This window comes from Crotalus tigris, unplaced genomic scaffold (genome assembly GCF_016545835.1).
Source record: "Crotalus tigris isolate CLP2741 ecotype Arizona unplaced genomic scaffold, ASM1654583v1 scf7180000018826.840336, whole genome shotgun sequence".
Taxonomy (NCBI): domain Eukaryota; kingdom Metazoa; phylum Chordata; class Lepidosauria; order Squamata; family Viperidae; genus Crotalus; species Crotalus tigris.
The window spans coordinates 624,624-649,430 of record NW_024097216.1 but is presented as its reverse complement, the minus strand read 5'-3'; the positions used below and the strand labels follow the sequence as shown (position 1 = coordinate 649,430).

Genomic DNA, 24,807 nt, shown 5'->3' with positions numbered 1-24,807 from the left:
GTCAAGGATCTCTGAGGTTAGTCATTGAAATGCCTACGTATAATAAATTTGTACATTTGTAACATTTCTATTCCTGTAAATAATCAGCCAAAATGATGGCAGAAATTATGTTCATATATTTTCAAGTTGCATTTCAGTAGGAACCTTATTTATTATATTGTATAATCCATGCTAATTAGTAAGAACTTGTCCTTTCAAGACTCTGAATTATAAGTACAGGGTGAATCCAATTTTAACTTCATAATTGATGTTTCTCTGTAGTTCCATAATTGTTTACCCTTGTCAGACTGCCCCCATGTGTTAGTCTGAATTTTAAACTTAGTATTCATTGAACTTCATTTATTTTCCCATCTAATAGAACTCCCACTTGCAGTTCTTGAAATGTATTAGATAAACTCAGGCAGTGGGTATTGTTTTATCATTTGCTTGAATATACATGACAGAATTATAGTAGCCCCTCAGATATGTTAAGTAAAATACAAAGGTAACAAAGACCATATATTGTTCTGTCCATATTGTAGTATCTTGGAAGTGGACAATATAATAAAAGTAGGATTGAAGATACTTCTCTTAGATCACAGGTGTCAAACTTGATCGCAACACGTGACATACCGTGATGTATCGCAAAGTTTTTTTGCCTTTGTACATGATGCATCTGGCCTGCAGGCCTCCAGTTTGACACCCTGTCTTAGAGTCACTTTCAGGATGTCAATATTTTACCTCTTGAGGTTTTTTTTACTTCCTGTCCAAGATTTTCTTTTCCATTTTTCTTGTTTCTTTCCTTTTTTTGGTTAAGGAAGTGTTTACATGATTAGATGGAAAATTATGTAATGTTTTTAATCTGCTAATGATGTTTACATATTTACATTTTTTTCTAGTTAACCTTGAATTTAATTGAACATATATTGTCTTGATTGACATAAATATATTGGGAAGTTTTTATGTTTTCTACATCAATAATAATAATATATGCATAATAATATATATTAGTTGGGCAGTTTCAAAATTGTATCAATCAGGAACACAACTGGCAAACTGGAGGCATGTTAAACTAAATATCTCAAATAGCTAATCATTCTTGAAATACAGGAGCCAAGCAATTTAAAGCAAGGTTTTAAATAATGTTAGGACTATTACTGAATCTGAAAGCAATTACTCTAAAATTTACTGAAAAGAGATGAGTGGATTCCACAGATACATGATGCAGAGCACTTTGTCAATATTAATTTTATTACTGCCAATTTCCATTGCCCTATGTTTTTATAACATTTTAAACCATGCAAAATAAGTCCGTATTTTTTGAATTGTCAAGTTGGGAAACATTCAGAATTTTTTGAATAGTTGTTTTTTGTTTAAACTTGGCTCCTGGTGGTTTACATACACTGTAAATATCCAGGCAGTTTTCTTGGCAGTGTGTGTATTCATGAACTTAAGAATGGGCTCCATCGAAGTTCTAACATGAGATGCTCTGCTTAGCTCTCTAAATTAGCCAAAACTGGATATGTGCTGCCATCTATGTCAGAGGTCCCCAACCTTTTGGGCATCAGGGACCGGTTCTGTGGAGAGAGGTTTTTCGGCAGACCGGAGGGTGTGTGGTTTTGTGTGCTGCCTGCATCCCACAGATGGGACTTTGCTTGTTTGTGCAGACCAGTTGCTGACATGCTGCAGCCTGGTACTGGTCCATGGACCAGAGGTTGGGGACCCCTGATCTATGTGACACAAAATATTTACAGTTTCCTATAGGGCAATTTCCAATTGGGCTTTTGAATTGCTTGAACATTGCTCTTAACCAAAGCATTTTGAATGTTTTAGTTAAGCAACTTTCAATTCATGATTGGAAAACCCTTTTTCACATTTAATTTTCAAACTAAGTCAAATAAACACGATAAATCAAAATTTAAAGCAGTGTTATATGTTTCCATACAAAATACCTTTGGGCTTGTATCCTAAGACATGGATTCTTTCTTCCAAAGTAGCATTGCTTCTTGACAGAAAATCTGATCAAAGCTGCTGTAAATTGGTTTCTGAATTATATCATGTCTGCCAGAGGGAATTCAGATAGTCCTCATCTTAGGGTCATGATGGAACCTACACCTTATGGTATCAAGTCGTGATGGTTGTAAACGGGGTCATCATGTGACCCACCCAATTTGTTGACAATTTTTTGGCAATAGTCATTAAGCAAATCTGCAGTTGTTAAGAGAACACTATGGATGTTGAACAAACCCACTGTTTGCTGTGGGGAAGTAAACCCATTTTTGGCAAAAACATTGTAAATCATGATCATGTACAGCAAACAGCTGTAAATGCAGGCCAGTTGCCAAGCTCCTGAAATGCAGTCACATACCTGAAGAAGCCGGGCAGCTGTGAAAACTTGAATTGTAAGTACCTTTTTTGGGTGGGTCCATCATAAGTTTGAATGGTTGATGGTTAAGGACTACCTCTAAGCTGCCTTCTTAAATGGCAGTTGGAACATGTTTGTAGGCTTCTGTGTGACAATATTTCAGTGTTACTGCTGGATTGAAGTGTCCCTGCACAAGGTGCCTTTAAGAAAGAAATAGACAGTCTTTGGAAGAAAAAGCAACGAGTGGCTTCAGATTAGAATATGTATTTGCAGTTAGGTTGAAGGCTGTATATCTGAAGGCCAGCTGCTGAGAAATTGGTGTTAGTAGTCATTACTGCATGCTTGACTAGATACATTTTTGCTCTACTACACTACCAAAATATGTTAGAAACCTGCTCTGTCTATTGCTCCACTGCACTGTTTTCATTTTTTAAGGTTGGGGTACCTTAAGATGGAGCATATTTACAGGAGGTGACTGCTGGTAGCTTTATTGAAATTCAGTGCTATTTATTTGAGCTAAAAAATGAAATTTCGTCAATATTGATACTGTATAGAAAACTACATGGACACTTTAAAAGGTAAAACACATGAGGATTTCTTTCTTGGGAGCCTGCACATCTTCATCTGCATAGCACATTCCTTCCTTATTTTCCCTCTTTTTCTCTCTCATTTCATTTTCCTTCTTTTCTCTGATTGCTTTTTCTTCTTAGACCATTACATTGGTTGATAGGATTCAGTGATAACCTGAAGCTATCTGCCTCTTCAATAATCATGTGATTGATGTTAATCTTCCTTCTGGGACACATTTATAGGATAGAAAAACTACTCTAAATCTGAGCATCACATCTACTAACAGTTCAAAAATTATTGTTTACTACATATGACTTTTTAAATCCACATTGCTATTCTAAAGAAGGGCTGCTATATAAATTGATTACATAAATAAAATGTTGCCTCCTATCATATCATCAAGGGGCTAAGTTGATGAAAGAAAGTCTTGCTTATAAAAGGATTCCATATGCCTGAAAGTCTTTTATCCTTCATATTGTTCTACTCTTTTTAGATTGTTTGCCTGCAGATATTCAAATCAGCAAGGCAGAGACCAGAAAGATAGCTTTTGCTTCTTTTCCTACTTTCTGCTTAAAAAAGAAAGGGGGGGGGAGCTTCCTGTTGTGTACAGATGGAAGGAATAAATCTTTACTTGATTTTGATGTGGCCTAATTTAAATGGAATTTTAAAGCACAATTGACAATCAGGCTGCTCAGCATTCAGCAGATTCTCATCTCCATTCTTTCTGCTCCATTATATACTTACGAACATTTCCAAAATGAAGGATTCCTGACATTGGGGAAACAAATGGCCTTAGAGGACATACTTTGCATACTTTATTATAGGTAGACTTCGACTAACAACCATAATTGAGCACAAAATTTATGTTGCTAAGTGAGACATTTGTTCAGTGAATTCTGCCCCATTTTATGACCTTTCTTGCCACAGTTGCTAAGTGAATCACTGCAGTTGTTAAGTTAGTAACACTTCTTAAGTGAATCTGATAAGAGAAGAGAAGATAATCTTTATTGTCATTTTTTTACTGTGGGCACAACGGCACACATCAAAAATGAAATTTAGTTGCCTGCTCTCAAAGTGAAACACATACATGACACACCCTAAAACATACTATATACAACATATGTATAGACCCACACCCTACATATACATAACAAATAAATATTAAATACTGTCCATCTTAAATATATAACAGAAGGAGGAAGCTTGAGAATTCGCAAGGTTAATGCTGTATGGAATGAAACTATGTCTGAATCTGGATGTTCTGCTGCGGATACCACGAAGCCTTCTCCCAGAAGGTAATAAGGAAAACAGGTTGTGAAGAGGATGTGTGGTGTTCCAGATAATCTTACAGACCCTGCTCAAGCAGCGCTTCTGTGCTATGTCCTGGATGGGAGGAAGGGAGCTGCCAATGATCTTTTCGGCCATTCTCACCACTCTCTGCACCACCTTCCTATCTGAAGCAGTGATGCTTCCAAACCAGACTGTGATGCTGTATGACAGGATGCTCTCAATCGTCCCCCTGTAGAAAGTGGTCAGGACAGGGGAAGGACGATATGCTTTTCTCATGCTTGTCAGAAGGTCGCAAAAGCTGATGACAGGACACTGCAACTGTCATAAATGTGAGTCAGTTGCCAAGTGTTTGAGAGTTGATCACATGACCATGGGGATCCTGCAAGGGGTTGTAAGCCTGAAAAATGGTCCTAAGTCACTTTTTTCAGTGACATTATAATTTTGAACAGTCACTTAAAACAGTCACTATTGTAAGTTAAGCACTACCTGTATTACAATTAGTGACAGAGATATGTTATGCAGTTTATGTGTGTTATATGCTTAGTTAGGGATACAGTATTTGATGTCACATTTTAGGCACTGGAACCCAGAATTTGGCCATATTGTTACTAAGGCTAGTGTTATCTAATTGGTTAATATGTATTAGCTACATATATACAAATGGGTTTGATTAATTGCAAGTTGACTGCAGTATAGGAGACCATTTGACTATGGGAGGGGATAGTAACAGAAGTAAATCAAACCTGGTATGATTCTTGTAATTTTATTTTTTCTTTTCTTTTATGTTCTGTGCTGAAATATGCTGTTCTCCAGCTTGTGGTATTCCCTGATTTCTGCAGGTAAACAGCAGCAATAATTTCATCCTCATAGATGCTTAAATTATTAGAAGAGCTTCCCAAATCTTATAAAATAAACCAGCCCATGATTAGCTTTATAAAATTCATCATACAATTTTTAAAGTCTGGGTGGAACAGGGTATTAAAAATCTCATTTTGTTTAAACAGTGGTAATAACTAACTTTAATATTCATTAGATGTTGTGATTGTGGCTTATTTTTAAAAAAAAATACCATACTATTAGTCCCATTGCATTTATACAGTAAAGGAATGAGTAGGGCATCATGTTGCTGGAGAAGCAAGATGAATAATAAAATAATATATTTTAATAAAATGTTTTGCAATGTTTAAATTATGTCCTGGAAGAAATATATCAGCACAATTTTAGTTAAAGTTTAATGTTTTTGAATGACAATCTTCTTTTGAACTACCTTTCTACTACATGAAAATTGACAACTAGACTTCAGAAATGGGTTTTTTGAGCCTCTCTTTTTGCTAAGAAACTAGAGTTTCAATATTGAAAAGGCAAATTTATAGCCCCAGTTATTCAGTGAATTGAAGACCTCGTGTTACTTATGACCTAGGAATGAATTGCTTATTATAGACACAGATAATATATGAACAGTTAACATGAAATATAGTCATTCTTTTTAAACAGTTATATAAAACTTGAATGTATTTAGTATATATAAAAAAATCACACACACACTTTTTGTTGTTATTATATTTCTTATTTACTAGTATTTTATTTTTATTCTGTTGTATTAAATGGATACCACATTAAAAATAAAACAATAGTAATCAATTTAATGATCGTTGATTTATTAGTTGCTTTTAGTTATTATGCTAAACTTCTTAAATAGTACCATTTTTAAAGGGGTGAAGAAGTTAAGCGTTCATTAATAAGTAAATAAATGCTCCCAAATGCAATAATACTGCATATTGCTCATATAATGTAATTCATGGGATATATGAACCACACTGAACTTGTGAATATATTTTCAAATGCAAATAATGCAGTGAAATTTCATCCAATACCAAAGTGTTCAACTAACACTGTCTGTTGACCAAGGCCATGATTTCTTTTTTGTTCTTCAGCATATAAGATCGAGCATATATTTCTTCTCTTGTACCCAATTGCGTTATTCTCACCATATGAAAATAGTTTCTTTTCCTGGGCTTGTAAATGCATTTCCAAAGATGAGCTATATTTTAATTATTCTACAGAAAGCTTTAATAGCAGGCAAACCCTTGAAAAGGAGTTAATGTGGCGGAAAACACTTTCCCTAAGCAATGCCTTTTCATTGCTCAACAATACTTTTTAGAAAAGAAATGGTTACACGGAAAGCTTTATGGAGCATGGTGTTTTTTTATCACCTTGAAATAAGAGTCATGTTGTATAATCAGTAAATATTTGCGGTAAGACAGTTTAAACTGCTTGAGATTAAAGGATATATTTTCAGATGTAATAATGAGCCTGTTACTAAAGCCTGAAGGCATTTGTGGAAAATGAATAATCAATCCTGCATCAGAATGTTGGACTTTGATTACTCTTATAGTGAACAAAAAGCTGCCTGATGTATTTATTATTAGATAATTAAATCAGTGTCCAATGGTAGATTAAAATTTATTATTAGATAATTAAATCAGTGTCCAATGTTAATTAATATTCAAAGAAAGGACTGAAAAGAAAGTTGAGTTTAGTTTTTGCATCTAGTTACATATTTTACCTTTTTTTTAAAAAAAAGCCTATTAAACTTCTCCCCCTTTTATCCATAAGGTTTAATACTGTTAAAAAAGAAATAGCTTGCTAATCTGTTAACCTATGGATGGCAGACAAAGCCTTTAGATAATAAGTTCAGACAACATCAGGGATTCCACAGTTCAACCCTGAGATAGATAGATAGATAGATAGATAGATAGATAGATAGATAGATAGATAGATAGATAGATAGATAGATAGATAGATATAACCATGCCTATTATTCACATCAATATGTCCCCAAATCATACTTTGACAGTATAAGTTTCCCCCATGAAAGCTTTCGAAAGGTGCTGAACTAACAAAATACTCCATTTGATTTGCCTTTTTAACTGTATAAACAAATTTAAACCGTATGTTTTACTTGCTTCCATTGAAAAGTAGACAGAAATAAGCTGCATGGCAAGCTACCTAGGAAATATCGAATTGTAAGTTAGTAAGCATTTTTCAGATATTATAAAGTCTAATAGGTCCACAGTATTCATAGTTGTTGCCCTATCCAGGATTTGACATTAAATCACAGATCACTTGATCATTCAGTTTAGGTTGGCTTCCAGTTAGACCTATTGAAAGTGTCCTAGACATGACTTGGCTAGAAAAGAATATGCCATGCAAGAATTAGGAAAGTTAATTGCCTATTGCCAATAAAGGTGCAAATATGTCATGTATCCATTGTGATTTAAATTCCTTGCTTCTTTTTCTCATTTATCCCACAAATAAATAGATATTTATGCCATAGTGCATGGGGGCTTTGAAAGCAAACTATTGCTATACATGTACCTAACTACCAGATCTTGCCTGAAATCCCTGGCTTCCTACAGCCTTCATTATGTCCTGAATACTTGAGATCATCTCTAGATACCAATCGATGGTACAATTGTATAGCCATGTAGAAGACCTGCCATGGCATAGGACTGGAAGAGAATGGAGCCTCAATGTTTGGCCACATTTCCAGCCTGATATCTCAGAGAATATTATTTGGGTACAGTATTAAGATAAAATACAATTTAAAACATGATTGCTGATTTTTTTTCTAGGTTATCAGACAAGTCTTTGGGTGGTAGCCGCAGGGCTGCACGTCACAAGACAAGCAGGGCCAAGACTGCAAATAGGGCAAAATCAAGACAAAAATGAAAATTGTTTTAATTTAACTTGATATTTAATTAAAGCTAACTTAATTAATATGAATATTTTATCATGTGATCTCTGCTGCCACATAAGAAATGTATATCATGATGAAAATAGGCCTGGAAATGATATATTTGAGGCTTTTGAGGTGCTGAAAAAGCATACTGTTTCATCATGTATGTATGTAACAGGTTTGATATCTTTTATTCATAGTGGAGCTAAAACCTTTAAACAGTGGGAGAAAACTAGCAAATGAAGCCGTGTTATAGCTGGCACAATTCTTCTATTTCAAGCTCCATTTCTTGCTCAGCAAGATGACTTCCACCTGCTAGGTGACCTATGGGAGATAACTTCTTTGCAAGGAGAACCCATGTTGAAAAGATGTCCATGCAGATGTTACTTTATTCATGCAGAGTGCTTAAGGCTGTTGGAGAAAAGAACACCATAGGTCTGCATGAACTTTAAAAATGTCATCTTTATGCAAATTGTATTCTACAGTATTGCAAGCAAGAAAAGGAAGGCCCATTTAGCTAACTAAATTCCCTTGTTAATTGTTCTGTCTGCAGCTGCAAAGAACGTCAAAAGGATATAGACTTCAAGAGTCTGTTTTTCTACGAGAAGAGTTCTAGGAAGAAATTTAGGATTCCATTGGGGGGGGCAGTAAGGTATAATATGGTCCTAATGCCATGATAAGCACTTGCAAAGATCTAAATTTTCATTGAGACAGAGCTCACTAAGAACATTTTCAATTATATTGTAATATTGGCATAACAAAACCATTGATGGCTTAATTTGGAGGGAAAAATAGAAATTTGCCAAACTGATTATTATTTAACCTCAAGTCCTTTCCCACTTGTAGTCCCTGTACTGGAGCAACAGTCTGGAATCTGCTGGCACAAAATACCTTATGTTGCCTTTAGCTAGGAATTAAACGAACATTTTGGCTTTTTGGAATGCCTTTTACCTCCTCTGGTCTGCGTAAATCTTTTTTCTGATCATTTATGTATGGAAACCTATTGCTCAACAACACAAAATTATAACTCAGACACAAACCAATATTGTTTCTTGTCAACAGAAGTCTCAATAAAAAGAGATGGTCTTTATCTGATCCGGAATGTCTTCATGGAGAATCCATTCCAGCTTCATAGAGAGAATTATATAGGATGGCATAGTTACAAAGAAACTTGCCTCAAACTCTCTCTTCACAGAGGATCACCAGCAGTCTTCCCCCCCCCCCAAAAAAAAGGGATATAAAGGACAGGAAAGGAAATACTGTGCTTGCTTTTCAGGAAGGAGGGGCGAAGTTAGTGGCTTTATTTCATTCTTAACGTATTTAATGAAATTGCTTACCAGTCCAGTTAACGACAAAGGAAAAGATATGTCTTGCAACTTAAGTGAACATTATGAAGTTGTAAGCATTCCTGCTGTTTTAATTTTGTATCTGAAGAATGGGTCATTTCATTGCCCAGTTTTCTGTTCACACATTGGGTAAAAGTCTGTTTTGAGAGTTAGTTCTCCTATATGCAAAGAAAGACTTATTTATAAATAAAAGGGGACAAACAGTCTCCTCATTGCACAGGAATGACAGGAGAAAATGGCTAAAGAGAATACAACAGTGAAATCTGCCTATCTATATCTTACTTTCAAAGAAACATACATGCTAGAATTATTTCATAATGATTTCAGACTTTTTTTTTTACCAATACATGACTTAATTATACTACCAAGAAGAACCTTAGTTACCGAATAATAATCTGTTTCTGGGATAGTTGCCACCACATATAAATAATAGTGGGATTATATAAAAATGCATTCCATTAATTCCATGGAGGCTGGAAAGCTTACAAAAAAGTTCAAGGGAAGCAGGATGGTTGAACAGTAGTCCTTATTTTTAACAGAATCATACCACTTATGTTGGTGACCTTGGAAGTCAAGAATGACAGCTCCCTAATTGGCATAGTGTTTGAAGTTTAAGGTGAAGGAAGAGGAGAGGTAGAACTGACAATGGATTTTGGGAGAGAAGTATTTAGTGTGAGCTTGCAATCCTTCTCAAGTGTGGCATACTTTTAATGCTGTCCAGAAATCGGATGGACATGATCAGTTTTGGGACTTTAAAAATAAATGTTACATCTTGTTGAATTGGGGCAGAAACTAACAGATATTTCAGAATTAGCATGTGTTCTTTGGTACTCATTCCAGTCATCAACCCAAGTGCTATATTATATGGTGTTTGTAGTTTGAAAGAAAGCTCTTTAAAGTCCCTACATATATGCACTGAAAATAGGTATACATTGTTGAACAAAGAACTGAGCGCGCAATATTATTTTGGACAAAACTGTCTTATGTTCTTCTTTCAACTCACATTAAAGGAACAGATTGGTTCCTGCTAATATTTTTTTAAAACAAAAATATATTTCATTTTACCTTTCCAACCTATTTTACCTTTAACTTTGTCATTGAAAAGCCATCAAAATGACATAAGAAATGTATTTTAAAAAAACAGGTAAATACTGCTTAAGAGTTAATTTGATGTAGTTAAGACATCCGGCTAGAAACTGGGTGTTTCTAATGAGTTCTAGTTCTGGCTTAGGTACAAAGCCAGCAGGGAGATCTTGAGCCAGTCACTCTCTTGCAGCCCTAGGAAGGAGGCAATGGCAAACCACTTCTGAAAATCCATGCCAAGAAAACTACAGGGACTGATCCAGGCAATTGGCAGGTGTTTTGAAGAACCTAACATCTTGATTAGTGCATGTGTGTGTGCACGCGTGCACACACACACACACACACAGAGAGAGAGAGAGAGAGAGAGAGAGAGAGAACTGTTTTATGAATCCTAGTTCACAACGGTATGAACATTTCAATACATAAGGATAATTTTCTTGCTAGTTTAGGAAGGTTTATTTGGAAACGATGAAAGAACTGGATCTATGAGGCTATTCAAGATGTTAGCTTGTTCTGCCTAGTTGGGGCAATTTTACTTTTATGTGGAATTGCCTCAGTAATAATTAAGTGCTCCTATAGTAGAATTTTCATTACATTATAATTTAAGATCACATATGGGAGGGTGTGTTTGACCTTTCAAAAGTGATACCATAAAAATGCCTAAATTCCTAGTGTTAGGAAAACAAGTAAATGCTGTATCAAAATAGGCCAGTACTTTCTGCTTCATAAGGCAAAACCAGGCATCATTACTAATTTATATCTTGGTACACTTACTCTTAAAAAATAGTTTCATACATATATGTCCCTTCTGCGAAGTTAAATGGTATGTCATTATGCTGACTCCAGCTTTTTTTCAGTTAAATCCCTAAGAGGCCCACGAGATTAATATATGGAGACACGCTAACTGTGTGTCTAATGACACATAGATAATTTTCTGCCACAAGAAATCATGGCAGCTAATTTCATATAGTATTAAGAGCTGTCTGTCATACACTGAAAATACTCAGTATTTTAATAAGACCAAACTTTTAATGCTGAATGTGCATGAGTAAGGCTTTACATAGTAAGTGCTCTCAAACAAAAATAACCATGGCATAAGGAATTGCAGTTGCAGATGCAAAGATGCAAATCTTGACTCACATCCTGCTATTAAAAATAACTGATTGGTCTTCACTGTGTAAGTTTCTAGAAATATACATAGTGGCAATGCTGAACCACTTCCTTGGGTGTAGATAATGTTCTTCATTGACGTAACAATGATTCTCTAAAATGTTTTCATCAGAATACAACAAAGGAACATGCTTACTTAGTTTGTAAGCTAATGTTTTTCATAATCTTTTGGACCTCAAAAGATTTTTAGAATTTTATTAAAAGTCATTCTCTATTTTGTCAAATCAGAAGATGATATCCAATTTCCCTCTACCATGGCTTCAGTTAATTTGACCTGTAAAAATACTAGTATTACTTCCATTGACCAAACTTATTTTTTAGTAAAGATGTTAATATGTAACTGCCTGAGCCATATTACAGCAAGTACTTAGATTCTTTTAAGTAAGGATTGGTTTTACTTTGCTTTAGCATGTAGGTTGTGTTTGTTTGTGTGTGTATATAATTTTTATTAATATTTTTATTAAAGATATTACTAATGATACATATTAAATAATTCTTTACATCAAATAATACTTTCCACCAAATTTAAATAATACAGAAAACTAAATCACACAGAAAATGCTCTAAAATTTGGTTTCACATATGAATGGTTATTGTCAGCCCTCCAAAATAGGCCAAACTTAGAAAACTAAGACATGCAAACTAGTAATACTTTTATTATAAGGTAACAGAATCTTACATGTCTGAATGTGCTTCTCCCTCGTTCTCTTTATGTTCATGGGAACTAGAACGATCATGTCTGAGATGTTTTTCCAAATTACAGTTCTGCCCTGGATTCACCCCATTGTCTTCCCACTCTTCTTCAAAGTTACTCCTTCTGTCCATTATTTAAAAAAGTGTTCCATAACTTCATTTCACTTAAACGCCTAAAGTAATTGTTCTTCTCTGTTCTGTGTTGCTCAGACCACATTCCGAATATGTATTCAGATCTGGACACTACATTTTAAGCCACTGTCAAGATTGTATGTCATACATCCAAATGAGTACAACCAAATAAGGAGCCTGGCCTGGAAGAAAAAAATATAAAAGAAATGCTTGGAGGAATTGAATATTGTAGTTGGAGAAAATCAGATTTGTCTTAAATATCTGAAAAGCTGTCACGTAGAAGACAGGACAGAATTCTTTGGGGTTCTAAATGATGGAACAAGAAACAATTGGTTTCAGCTACAAGAAAATAGATATTTGTTGAACGTAGAAAATATAAAAAGCAGTTTCTTGCAATGAGAGTTCAATAACAGAATAGGTTTTATCAGGAAGTGGTGGACTCTCTTGGATGATCATATATGTTTGAGCAGCTATAGCAATAAACCCTGGTCTAGGTAGCAGGTTGGATTGCATAAGTCACTTTCAATCCTTACTGTATGTTCCATAACTCTATCAATGCTTCCAGTTTCCATGATCCATGTTACTAAAACAAAGTGAAGTTAAGTACAGAACATAGCAGAAGCACAGTGGCATTTTTTTCTGTGGGGCACAAGAATCATTCCTCCTTTAAGATTAAATGCTTATTTGATACTCCGTTTTTTGCTATAAAATCTAACATCATGGTTGATGAAGCTCTTACAGTTTTATTGATATCACCTACTGTAAGGCACATGGACTTAGTAATTCAAATGTTTTTATGTTTTTGACATTTCTTATGTCTACACTGCTGTAACTATTGGGATGGGAGATATATTAAACAGAGATAGCATTCTGAGAATTCATGTAATATTGAAAGAAAATAGTCCATGTATTTATATCCCATCCATCTATTTATCTGATTGTTCAGCCTGGAGACTAAAGACGCAGCATGGCCTTCTCCAATTCGAAGAGACACTTGTGCGGCAGGCTGAGGCAAAGAGGCAGTCCCGAAACCAGCGAAATCTGGGGGCTGGATGGGACAGATTATATCTGCCCTCAGTGTGGAAGGGACTGACATTTTCGAATTGGCCTTTTTAGCCACACCAGATGCTGCCTTAGGACCTCTTTCCAGAGCACGATACCATAGTCTCTCGAGACTGAAGGATGCCATTGGAACTGGAATTTATTTATCTATCTATATCATCTATCTATCTATATTTATTTATATCGTCTATCATCTATCAATATCATCTATATCTATCTATCTACATCATCTATCTAATCATCTATCATCCATTATCTATCTATCTATCTATCTATCTATCTATCTATCTATCTATTTATCTATCTCATATCTGTCTGTCTGTTCTCTCTCTCTTTCTCTCTCTCTTTCACACACACACACACACACACACACACACACACACACACACATCTTTCTATATCATCCACCTACCTTCCTACCATCCTAAATGCAGTTATAAGCATAAAAACTACTCAGTTCAATTCTGATACTATAAATGCTGAGCACGTACTGAGAAGTACTGTTTTAAAATTCTTAGCATGTTTCTTTTGTACAAACACAAACTTTTTCTCTGTTGGATCTTGGAGTTTTAAAAAAAGGTAATATCAGAATTGATTCTGGTTAATCTAGGTCTACATGACAGCTCCGCTGAGAGCAAAGGAAGCTAAATCAGTGAGAGCAACACATTGGTTCCTTTAAAGAGTTGCTGAAAGATGAAGATGCTTTTGTCATTGATCTTTTTTTAATGCAATGCTTCCTTTTTCATTCAACCCTTCATGCTTCTAAACCATGAGTCTCCAATGTTTTGGGCTCTTGAGCTTTTAATGCTGGAAAAGTTTGTAAATCTGGTAACAACTATTGTCTTAATATTAGTAGAAGATCATTCAGGGAATTGTTTTGTTTGAAGACTTAAGTATACAAACAAACAAGTAAAAGTAGTGTCACAAAGTTACTAATATTAGCTGTAAATGGTCCCAGAATGTATTATCACAACAAGCCAACACTTTTTAGAAAGGCAAATATCAACTTTTATTTCAACAAAACACCCATTTCAAAGCAAAGAAAAGCAAACCAGATTTCCAAATCATATCTAAGCATTTTTTTTTCTGAAATGTCCTATAACTTATATTTGCAATACAGGTAGTCTTTGACTCATGACCACAATTCAGTCCAAAATTTATGTTGCTAAGCGAGACATTTGTTAAGTGAATTTTGCCCCATTTTACAACCTTTCTTGTCACAATTGTGAATTGCTGCAATTGTTAGTAACATGGATGTTAAGGGAATCTGGCTTCCCCATTCAGAGCGGCGCTCTTTCTCCTATCTGAGGTTTTCATTGTTGTGAGCATTTCTGTTGAGGATTGGCAGTGGGGGTGGGATGGGGATGTTTTATTTTTATTTGTCCCGTCTGCTGGGTGGTTGCAGCAGGTTTTGGTCACTTCACATGACCCTGGGACACTCTGACTGTCATAAATATGAATCAGTTGCCAAGCATATGAATGTAAATCACAAGACCCTGGAGATGCTGCAACATTCCAGCTGATTGGCGCTTCTTCTGAGCTCAGCAGAAGCTCCAGGATCAGCGCTGAACTCCAGCTGGAGCCTGGCACTGATCCTGGCGCTTCCACTCAGCCCTGACAGCCCTGCAGCTCCAGCCATCTCTCGCTCAGGCTTGTGCGTTGCTTCCACCAGTTCAGCTCATTCCCCTCCCCTGCTACCACTTTTCTAGAATGGTTGTGTACCACCTTTCAGGTGCCAATGTACCACAGGTGGTACCCGTACCACTGGTTGAAAAACCCTGGACTAGAAGACCTCCCAGGTCCCTTCCAACTCTGTTATTCTGTTATATTGCCAAATGAAGCCAACAAAATCTGCCTATGGGTTTATGCAATTTCCAAATGTTTCCCTTCTTCTGGATCATCATCGTCCTTAACCATTTTCTAATTTTACAGATACCCATTCAAAGTATACATTTTCAAAACATATGCAGTCATACTTTTATATTATGAAATCCAGTAAATCTATTCTCACTGTCTCATGCCTCTAAGCCAGTGGTTCTCAACTTGAGGGTCGCGACCCCTTTGGGGGTCGAATGACTGTTTCACAGGGGTCGCCTAAGACAGGGCTTTTCCTCCCCCGTCTCTCCCCCCACGGCATCGCCTTCCTCCCCCCTCCTTCACAGCTCACTTGTTGAAATTGAAAACAAGCTGCTTGGCGACAGCCTGCAGGAACCCTACTGAGGGCGCGCGAAGAGCGCAGGCTCAGAGCGAGGCCGCGCCCTCCCCAGGGACTCATTGTGCAGGAGCCGTGTCGCCCTTCCCCCCCTCTTCTTACTTCAGAAGCAAGCGCGATTCTGAAGGGGGCAGAGCCATCCACTCGCAGGTAGCTGTTTGAGACCGCTTGCATTGCGGTCCTGAGAGCCAACCTCACAACCGACCCCTTCTTTTTCCCCTTCTCTCTCTCTCTCTGTTGTGGTCTCACTCTCTTCCATTTTTTTTCATCTCCCCTCCCACAAGCTTGCAATACTGCTCATGGCCCTCACGTTGCCTCCCGGGGTTCAAGTCTTTTCCTCCTCTCCCTGAGGAGGGGGAGAGAGTGAAAGGGAGAGAGAAATAGAGAGAAAGGGAGAGAGGGAGAGAGAAAGAGGGAGAAAGAAAGGGAGAGAGAGAGGGAGAGAGAAAGAGGGAGAAAGAAAGGGAGAGGGGGAGAGAGAAAGAAAGAGGGAGAGAGAGATTAAATTAGTAACATGGTTCTTAAGTGAATCTGGTTTCCCCACTAAAGTTGCTAGTCAGAAGGTTGCAAAAGGTGATCACATGATCCTGGGAATGCTGCAATGGTCATAAGTATGAAAAATGGTCATAAGTCACTTTTTTGAGTGCCGTTGTAATTTTGAACAGTCACTAAGCAAACTGTTGTAAGTCAAGGACTAATTTTATGGGTTGGGGGTCACCACAACATGAGGAACTGTATTAAAGGGTCGCGGCATTAGGAAGGTTGAGAACCACTGCTCTAAGCTTTGTCATCCAGCCACCCAGTTTGTCTCCTTTCTTGTCTCCTCACCAGCATTTCTCTTTCATTCCCCTGTGATAGCTTATCTGATAACTTTAATCCAAGCAGCTTCCAGTTCCTGCCTCTCTCCTTCCTTTCTGTGCAGGGAATGTGAGTGGCTGGGAAACAGATCTTCAACTGTCCTAAAAATCTTCTGAAATTATATATTTCCCCCCCCCCTTTTTTTTTTTTTTTTGGAGCTGGTTCTCCAGGGAAAAGAAAGTGAAATATAATAGAATAAATTCATTGAGAAAGAAGATAACAGCACTCCACAGATTATTTCTGCAGATACCAAGTTTTATTTAAAAGCAAAAATAAACAACCTTGCTGAAATTCACTGTCTGTCACAGTAGTTAAGGATTTTATAAGTAGGGAATCTGGATCAGATTGCCATGTTTCACAGTTTTAAAAACTTTTGAACTTCTGTTGTAGCTCATTTGGCCTCATGGATAAGGCACCAGGCTAGGAACCTGGGAGGGGGTGTCTTGAGTTCAAATCCCCCCTTAGTCATGAAAGCCAGGAAATGCTCTCTTATATTTCCCAAGCTAAAGAAAAATATGTATCTGCAAATTGGCAATAATTTGCCAGGCTTGATAGATGTCTGAGATACTGTGGTGAAGAGATAGGCGAAGTGAATTAACTTTTCACAATGACATTGGAAGCCCATCACTTGGATTTAGTTTGTTCTTTTTTTACTAGGTATCCTGGGAGTATTTTCTCCCCAACTCTGGATAATTTGAATACGTATTTAGATATATATTTGGATGTATACTGAGACATTTATTTCTCTGCAGCCTTTGAAAATGCATTGCACAAGCTGTGCTCTAGTCACAAGCTCTGGACACCTTTTGCGAAGCCATCAAGGGAAGAAGATCGATCAGACAGAGTGTGTAATACGAATGAATGATGCACCTACTCGGGGATTTGGAAAAGATGTCGGAAACAAGACAACCTTGCGAGTTATAGCTCATTCCAGTATCCAGAGAATTTTGCGAAATCGCAATGAACTATTAAATATGAGTCATGGGACAGTATTTATCTTCTGGGGTCCAAGTACATACATGAGAAGAGATGGAAAAGGATTAATTTATAATAATCTACAACTGATGAATCAAATACTACCTCAGTTAAAAGTGTATATGATATCTCGACAGAAAATGCTTCATTTTGATGACCTCTTCAAACAGGAAACTGGGAAAGACAGGTATGGAAACAATTGTACAAGAATAGATAATGGAAGTACTCCTGTAATTGGTAGAATAATTATTTGAAGCATATGCTCTCAGTTTGAATCACTTTGCAGAGTGCAGGAGGAGAGCCGTGTTGGTCTATGCTATGGTGGCAAAAATAATAATAATGAGAAATTTGGTAGCACTTTTCCCAACTAGCACATTTTATTAAAAGCTGCTTAGTCTCCTTTGGTTGGTATTGATGTGTAGTTTGACTCGTTCCTTTTTAAAAATATAACTTTTTTAATTAAAGACTTTCAGTTAAAATAGTAAAGTAATTAAACTAAAAGAAAGCTAAAAAGAAAGAGTGAAAGGTGCAAAAAAAAGAAAATAGAAAGGTAAGAATATAGTAGATAAAAAGAAAAAATAGATTAAAAAAAGTAACTTCCAACCTTCATCACAAGTCTAAATAATTTTTGTAACTGTTCACCCTCTCTTAGTTTACAATCAATGATCTTTCAGCCCATATTCCATCTATTATCAATAGACAAATCCATAAAGCATCATCATTTCAATCCTGGTGTCATCAAAAAGTCCAGTAACAATGATCAGAAATAACAACATATCTCATTTAAACCTTGATCAAATAAACCAACATTATATTACTTCCTTTTACTTCTAATAGTCTTAATCTTTCACCAACAGTGAGTCAGTTTTTATGCTAATTGTGTTAGCATGCCAGTCACTTAGTGGCAGAAACTAGTAAATGATTCTCATACTTAATTTTGGTTTCCTATTCCTTCCTAATATTTCCAGCGTTGGCATTCCAGTCTCCAAACCACATCTTGCTTGCATGTTCAAATTGAAGTTCATTATAAAACTTGTCAAGCTTATCTTCTGCGTTGGTATTTGAGCAAAATTTGGATGGTTGTCATAATTATATATTGTCCACAATATCTAACAGATAATATCCCATCATTGATGCACTTAGGCAAATACTATTCTTGATATACCATTCCTAATTATAATGGTAACATTATTCCTTCTTTCTTTTCATGTCTTGAATATGACTGTGATTTTTTGACTGAAAATGTCCAATTCCAGACCAATTCTAGTCCATCTTAATTCCCTGATGCCAAAAATGTCAACATGTAGTCAATTTGTCTTTCACTATGATGTGCGTTTCCCTATTAGTGCTTCTTACATTTCATGTTCCTATCATAATTCTGTCTTTACTTTGAGTTTTCCTTTTCTGCATGCTGGCAGTAACTGGATATCCTAAAGGTTTTAATCTAGCCAGATCATATACACCATTACTATTCTGAAAGCTCCTTAGTTCATCTTTTATTAAGCTTTTATTAACGGTCACTAAATGAACTGTTGTAAGTCGAGGACTACCTATATTTGGAAAAAGTGCCACCAGACACCTGATTTTATAGAATCTAGAGTGTCTTTTTCCTGCTTATTAACCTATAATATTTTTGTGTGTCAAATAACGATTTTTGCAATATAGACAATGATGCAATCAAATAGCATATTCTGCTTTAGCTTTAAATGCCTAAATAAATATATAGTGAACTCAGTTGATAAATAGAATTCTAGAATAGCACAATGTGAAGGTAGATGGTGAATTTAAATCTTATTTTAGATAATATACCTCAATAAAAAAATTCACTGTTTTTTAAAAAGTACAATTTGTAGGTTTTTTATTTATTGAGTCAGTGCTGTCATTCGGTGAATTATAAAATCTACTTATTGCATTCTTGAAACATTTTAGCAATAAAGCTTTCCTTTTCATATATTAGATACCTCTGAAGTACTCATCTTATACTTCCAGCTGAAAAAAGGGAAGTTATGATGACACTTAACTCCCTTTATGAGCCCATTTATGGCTCACAAACAGATCTCTGGATCAATTTGTTTAATAAGTGGTCCTCTGTATGGCTACAAACAACATTAGAAATGAATTTCTTCCCAACAACAAAGAGTGGATTTATTTTTATTACTTATGTACTCATTAAATTTTTTTTGCACAGTGAAAAGATGATGAGAGAATAAGTATCACACACGTATTTATGTGTACATTAAGTACTCAGAGAAGAATAAATTCAGTACAAATGCTTTTTCCATTTCAGTGTACTATTATCCTCACTAGAAGTATTTTGCATCCTATCAGGTTACATTCTTTGGAAAACTCTTTCATTTAAAGCCTTCTCATGTTTTTAAAATATTATATTTTTTAAAAAAAATCCTCACAGCCTCTCAGTGGCTAAACTCTTCATTAGCCACTCAGTAATGAACCATATGATATTTAAGCCAGTCCTCTTGATTATGCCATGTTTTATTAATCGTGGAAACAAATTGCTCAGTACCAAATGTCTTTCTGTTTCTTCTTCCTCCTTCCACTCAGATTTGGTGCAAAGATCATGGTTTGTATTAAACCAGATATTCTCTATTATAGAAAAGGAGGACAGTTCCTTAAGACAGGGCTTGTCAACCTTTTCACCCATTGTACCACTTTTAGGATATGGCAATATCCAAGTACCACCAGTCGCCTAGCAAGGTGTCAAAAACTTGACCAAAAAAAAAAAAAAGGAAAAAAGTGATAAAGTACAGGTAATCCTCGACTTACAACAGTTCGCTTAGTGACTGTTCGAAGTTACAATAGCACTGAAAAAAGTGCCCCCAAGCCACAGCCGAGCAAGACACCTGCCTGCCCGCCCGGTGGCGCTCTTCCTCTTGTCCGAGGTTTTCATTGTTGTGAGCATTTCTGTTGAGAATTGGCAGCGGGGGTGGGGGGTGTTTGGTTTTTATTCCCCCCCCCCATCTGGTGGGTGATTGCAGCAGGTTTTGGTCACTTCACATTACCCGTGGACACTGTGACCATCATAAATATGAATCAGTTGCCAAGCATCTGAATGTAAATCACAAGACCCTGGAGATGCTGCAACATTCCAGCTGATCGGCGCTTCTTCTGGGCTCAGTGGAAGTGCCAGGATCAGCGCCGAGCTCCAGCTGGAACCTGGCGCTGATCCTGGTGCTTCCACTGAGCTCTGACAGTCCTGAAGAAGTGCCGATCTTGGCGCTTCCACTGAGCCCTGACAGCCCTGCAGCTCCAGCCATCTCTCATTCAGGCTTGTGCGGTGCTGCTACCGGTTTAGCTCATTCCCCTCCCCCACTACTTTTCTAGAATGCTCACGTACCATCTGCCAGGTGCCAATGTACCACAGGTGGTACCCATACCACTGGTTGAAAAGCCCTGCCTTAAGACCGGTTATTAACCAGGCTTATGGAATGATTGTCTCAAAGGGGCCATGAATCAAGGCTTTCAGAGCAAGAACAGTCAAGTGTGAACAAAATCTGTACTTCCCTTTTTATACTCCATCTTCTAATTAGCAGATATAAAGCCATCAATTCCCTTCCCAGTCTACCCTCTTTTATTAAAATAGATGTTTAATGCTTTCTTCTGTCAGCTATCCATAGAATGTGTCAAATTGACTAGCAACCTGTGGAAGCTGTATGAAACCAGTAATCCAGTTCTTACCAGCTTTGTCTAGATGTTAGACAAACAGACAGGGCATTCCACGGCTATGTATATTCTTTGACATCCACAGACATGCTAATGTCTGTGTAGAAACAATCTTATCCCAAATATATAAAAGGAGAATAACTAGGGGGATAACCCAGAGGATAGGTTGAACTATTAAAATACAAAGTATATCACTCAGTAATAAACTGAAATACACAGTTCTGATTACTTAAGAGATCCAGGGAAGTTCTTACATAATGTGAAAAACATAAGTACCTTATAAGCATTCTGTTTTCTGGGTAAGCCTTCGGGTGTATATTTACTGTAATGTGTGATGACAGCACTATTTTACTTTCCTTGTTTGCTTTAAAATTGATACCTGGAGAATTCCATATCAGCTTCAGGAAAACAGGAGCTACAGTTAACTGGATTTCTGCTACGAAAAAAATTATCTGCAAAGAACAACAACCACAAAAACAGAATTAATCATCAGTGGAATCCTGCACTCTTAATCATACATGAGATGACATATTATTATTTATTTATTAAATAAGTATCATTCATTTGTCAAAAAGAACTCTGGGTGGTAAACAGAATAAAAATACAGTATAGTAAAATAAAGAATATTTAAAACAATAGATAATGCCTCAATGAAAGTCATATTTATCCACCAACTACCCCCTGTACAAGCTCCATCAATATTTTGGTCCCAGAGCCTGTGGGAAAAGCTATCCTGAAAGGCGGCACTTGTGCCAAGTAAACTACCCGGATGTTTACAGTGTATGTAAACCACCAGGAGCCAAGTTTAAATGAAAAAACAACTATTTAAAAAATTCTGAAGGTTTCCCCAACATGACAATTAAAAAATACAGACTCATTTTGCAGTGACATAAAATGTATATTTGCCTGCCAATTCTTCCGTTAACCAGATAGAGCAGACATGTCAAACACAAGGCCCGGGGGCCAGATGGCCCGCAAAGTGGTTTCATGTGGCCCGCGAAGCCATCCTGAAAACAGTGACGGAACAGCCCCCACTGCCTTGGCCCTGGCCCAGGCCGGCCGGGAGCCAATGTACAATTTTGTGGTGGCCATCTATGCTGAAATGCATTCAGTCTTAGCTCCACAAGGCCATCTGGAAACAGCGAGGAACCAGCCCCTGCCACATCGGCCCTATCCCCTGGGTGCATGCTGGGGAGGTGTCACCCTTTATGAGGAATGAAGAAATGCACCATTGCCTGGAAGTGGCCAGCAAATGGCCCTCGCCTACTTCACATATCCGGCTTGATGGGCTCTGCCCTAGTCCCACCCTTTCTGCCAGAGACCCTCAGATCTGTCCCACTCCTGCCCAGGCCCCCACAGGCACCCTTGACGTGAATAATGTAGAGCTGGCCATGCCAACCCAGTAGGCCACACCCACTCCATCCACACCTACCCAGTAGGCCGCACCCACCCAGCCTCCCGAGGGCAACTGCAGTGCTGATGCAGCCCTCAATGAAATTGAGTTTGACACCCCTGAGATAGAGCTTTCTTTCTTTTCCATTTAATTAGTAGGACTAATCCAAACCCACAGTTTACACTCAAATCTTATTCCGGTAACTGCCCAGCTACATAATACCACTAATATCTGCAATGTTAGAATGAGAAATGCAATTACTAAATACATTTGTTCACAAGAGAAGGATATAGTTAAACCTATTACATGGTGTAGGAGTACTTTGAACGTTGACTGCCCATGTGTACAACTTTTCTATGAATTTTAATAGGTAACTTTAAGAAAATCCTAACATGAAGTTATCTCAAGTGTTATTTGTCACCTGGGGAACTTAATTGTTTCTGTTTTCAGGAAGATATCCAACACTTGGTTAAGCACTGGATGGTTTACAATGAGTATTGCATTAGAGCTGTGTGACAAAATAGACGTCTATGGAATGGTGCCACCAGATTTCTGCAGGTAACTAATTCATCTGCATTTTTTATTAGGTTGCAAAATTCAGTCTTATGGATTATGTATTTATACATAAATGTCTTTATACTACTTAAAACACAGATGTAGGATGTTCCTGGAACTCCTAATTAGCATGTGCTGTGATTGAGTTTTAAAAACAACAGCAGCATTTAATTATATTTAATATATTTGTACTGTGAGGAGTTACTCATCTTGTTAGTTTCCCTTAGTCTTTTAAATATTTATTAGATAAACATAATGCTATAGAATACATGAAATTAATTTCTGGAGAAAAATCATTTGAAAAACTTGAAAATCAAGATTGTATGAGCATATGTACAAACACATGCCATTAATGGCTTGTTGCATTTATTATCTACAATCTGTGTATATGTGAGTATGGTTTAAGACCACATCACTTAGCTATGGAAATTCTAGCCCCGTTTGCCATCATAATTTGATGTGCATCCTTCATAATAAATAATAGCTCACAACCTTTCTTAAGAGTCTGTCTATTCTTGCTTTCCCCCCCAGTTCTTTTGGCACAGAAATATTATTGGGTCTTCTTGATTGGACTGCATGTTTGAGATCTCTTAACATTTATTTAATCCATTTGAAAAACCTTCATCTTTCTTGTTCAAGGTTCATGGTTGATTTGGAGGTGTGCTTCAGATGGTTGTCTGAAGAATTTTCAGCTCCTAGGGACAAGCATGATGACTGCCTTGGTCATATTTTCATTCCATAGATCAACCATGTCTTTGAAAGATTACCAATTCTTAATAGATGAAGTCCATACATCATTCAGGAATTTTGCAGTGTTATCTGGTTTTTGAAAGTAGAACATTTTAAGAGGAACCATGACTTGGAGAGAATCCAGTCTGTGTATTTTAATACACATTAGTGGAACAATAGAGTTGTTTTGGATTCCTCTTCCCAGAGATTAATTTCCATTCTGATTAGCAAAACCTGCAGGAGCTATTACACTATGAGATTCTTTTTAAATGAATTTGTCACAAAAGTTAAAACTAATGCCATTTCTGACAGCTCAGACAAGAAAACAGTTGGGCTGCACTTCAGTTAGCAGTATGTAATAATATCCAAATCCTATCATGATGTCCCCTGATTGTCAAGATATAATATGAGAGGAATGGATTTATGTTATCATTCCATCTCTTTGCCTGTTAGAATTTGCCTGCTTCTTTCTTGAAAATGCCTATAGACTGTTTATGCTTGTACTAATAGCATTAAACTTTGAGCTTAAAGTTCTTCTCAGTAGGCTGATTTGCCATTAAGTAGAAGCGTCATAAAGCATTTGAATATCTTTTCATTTTATCCAAAACAAATATTGTAGTATATATAGAATACAGACGATTACACAGTGCCGTTTCAGAAAACTAATGTTTTTATGTACAGTAGTTACATCTGTAAATGCATTCCTACTGTTATGTTGCTAAGCATGTTAATTCTGACAAAGTACTGATTAATGTCTAATATCATAAAGTAATAAAATAAACACCTTTATAGACTAGTAGTTCCTTTAGTATTAATAAACAAGGATGGGGAAGCCTTTCAGCATTCTCAAAAAGTTCATTCTGCTAGCATAAAAATATAATTGCTGAGTGGGCATTTAGCATACAATTTTAGTCTGGGTTATTCAAACCAGAGGGCAGCGTGATGGTTCAGTGATTAAGATGCTGAGCTTGTTGG

At 36.7% G+C, this 24,807-nt stretch overlaps 1 protein-coding gene across 4 annotated transcripts in view; it reads left to right on the top strand.

Moving 5' to 3' along the window:
* The window catches only part of ST6GALNAC5 (ST6 N-acetylgalactosaminide alpha-2,6-sialyltransferase 5), a 91,223-nt gene that overhangs the window by 58,170 nt on the left and 8,246 nt on the right, over window positions 1-24,807 (top strand). For all 4 annotated transcript variants that reach the window (XR_005558325.1, XR_005558326.1, XR_005558324.1 and 1 more), the window contains exons 3-4: window positions 17,252-17,661; window positions 22,999-23,106. Coding sequence is in view for 1 of the 4 variants with exons in the window: in XM_039356683.1 (XP_039212617.1) it covers window positions 17,252-17,661; window positions 22,999-23,106 (518 nt within the window). In the remaining 3 variants the exon portion in view is untranslated. The remainder of the gene's footprint in view (window positions 1-17,251; window positions 17,662-22,998; window positions 23,107-24,807) is intronic.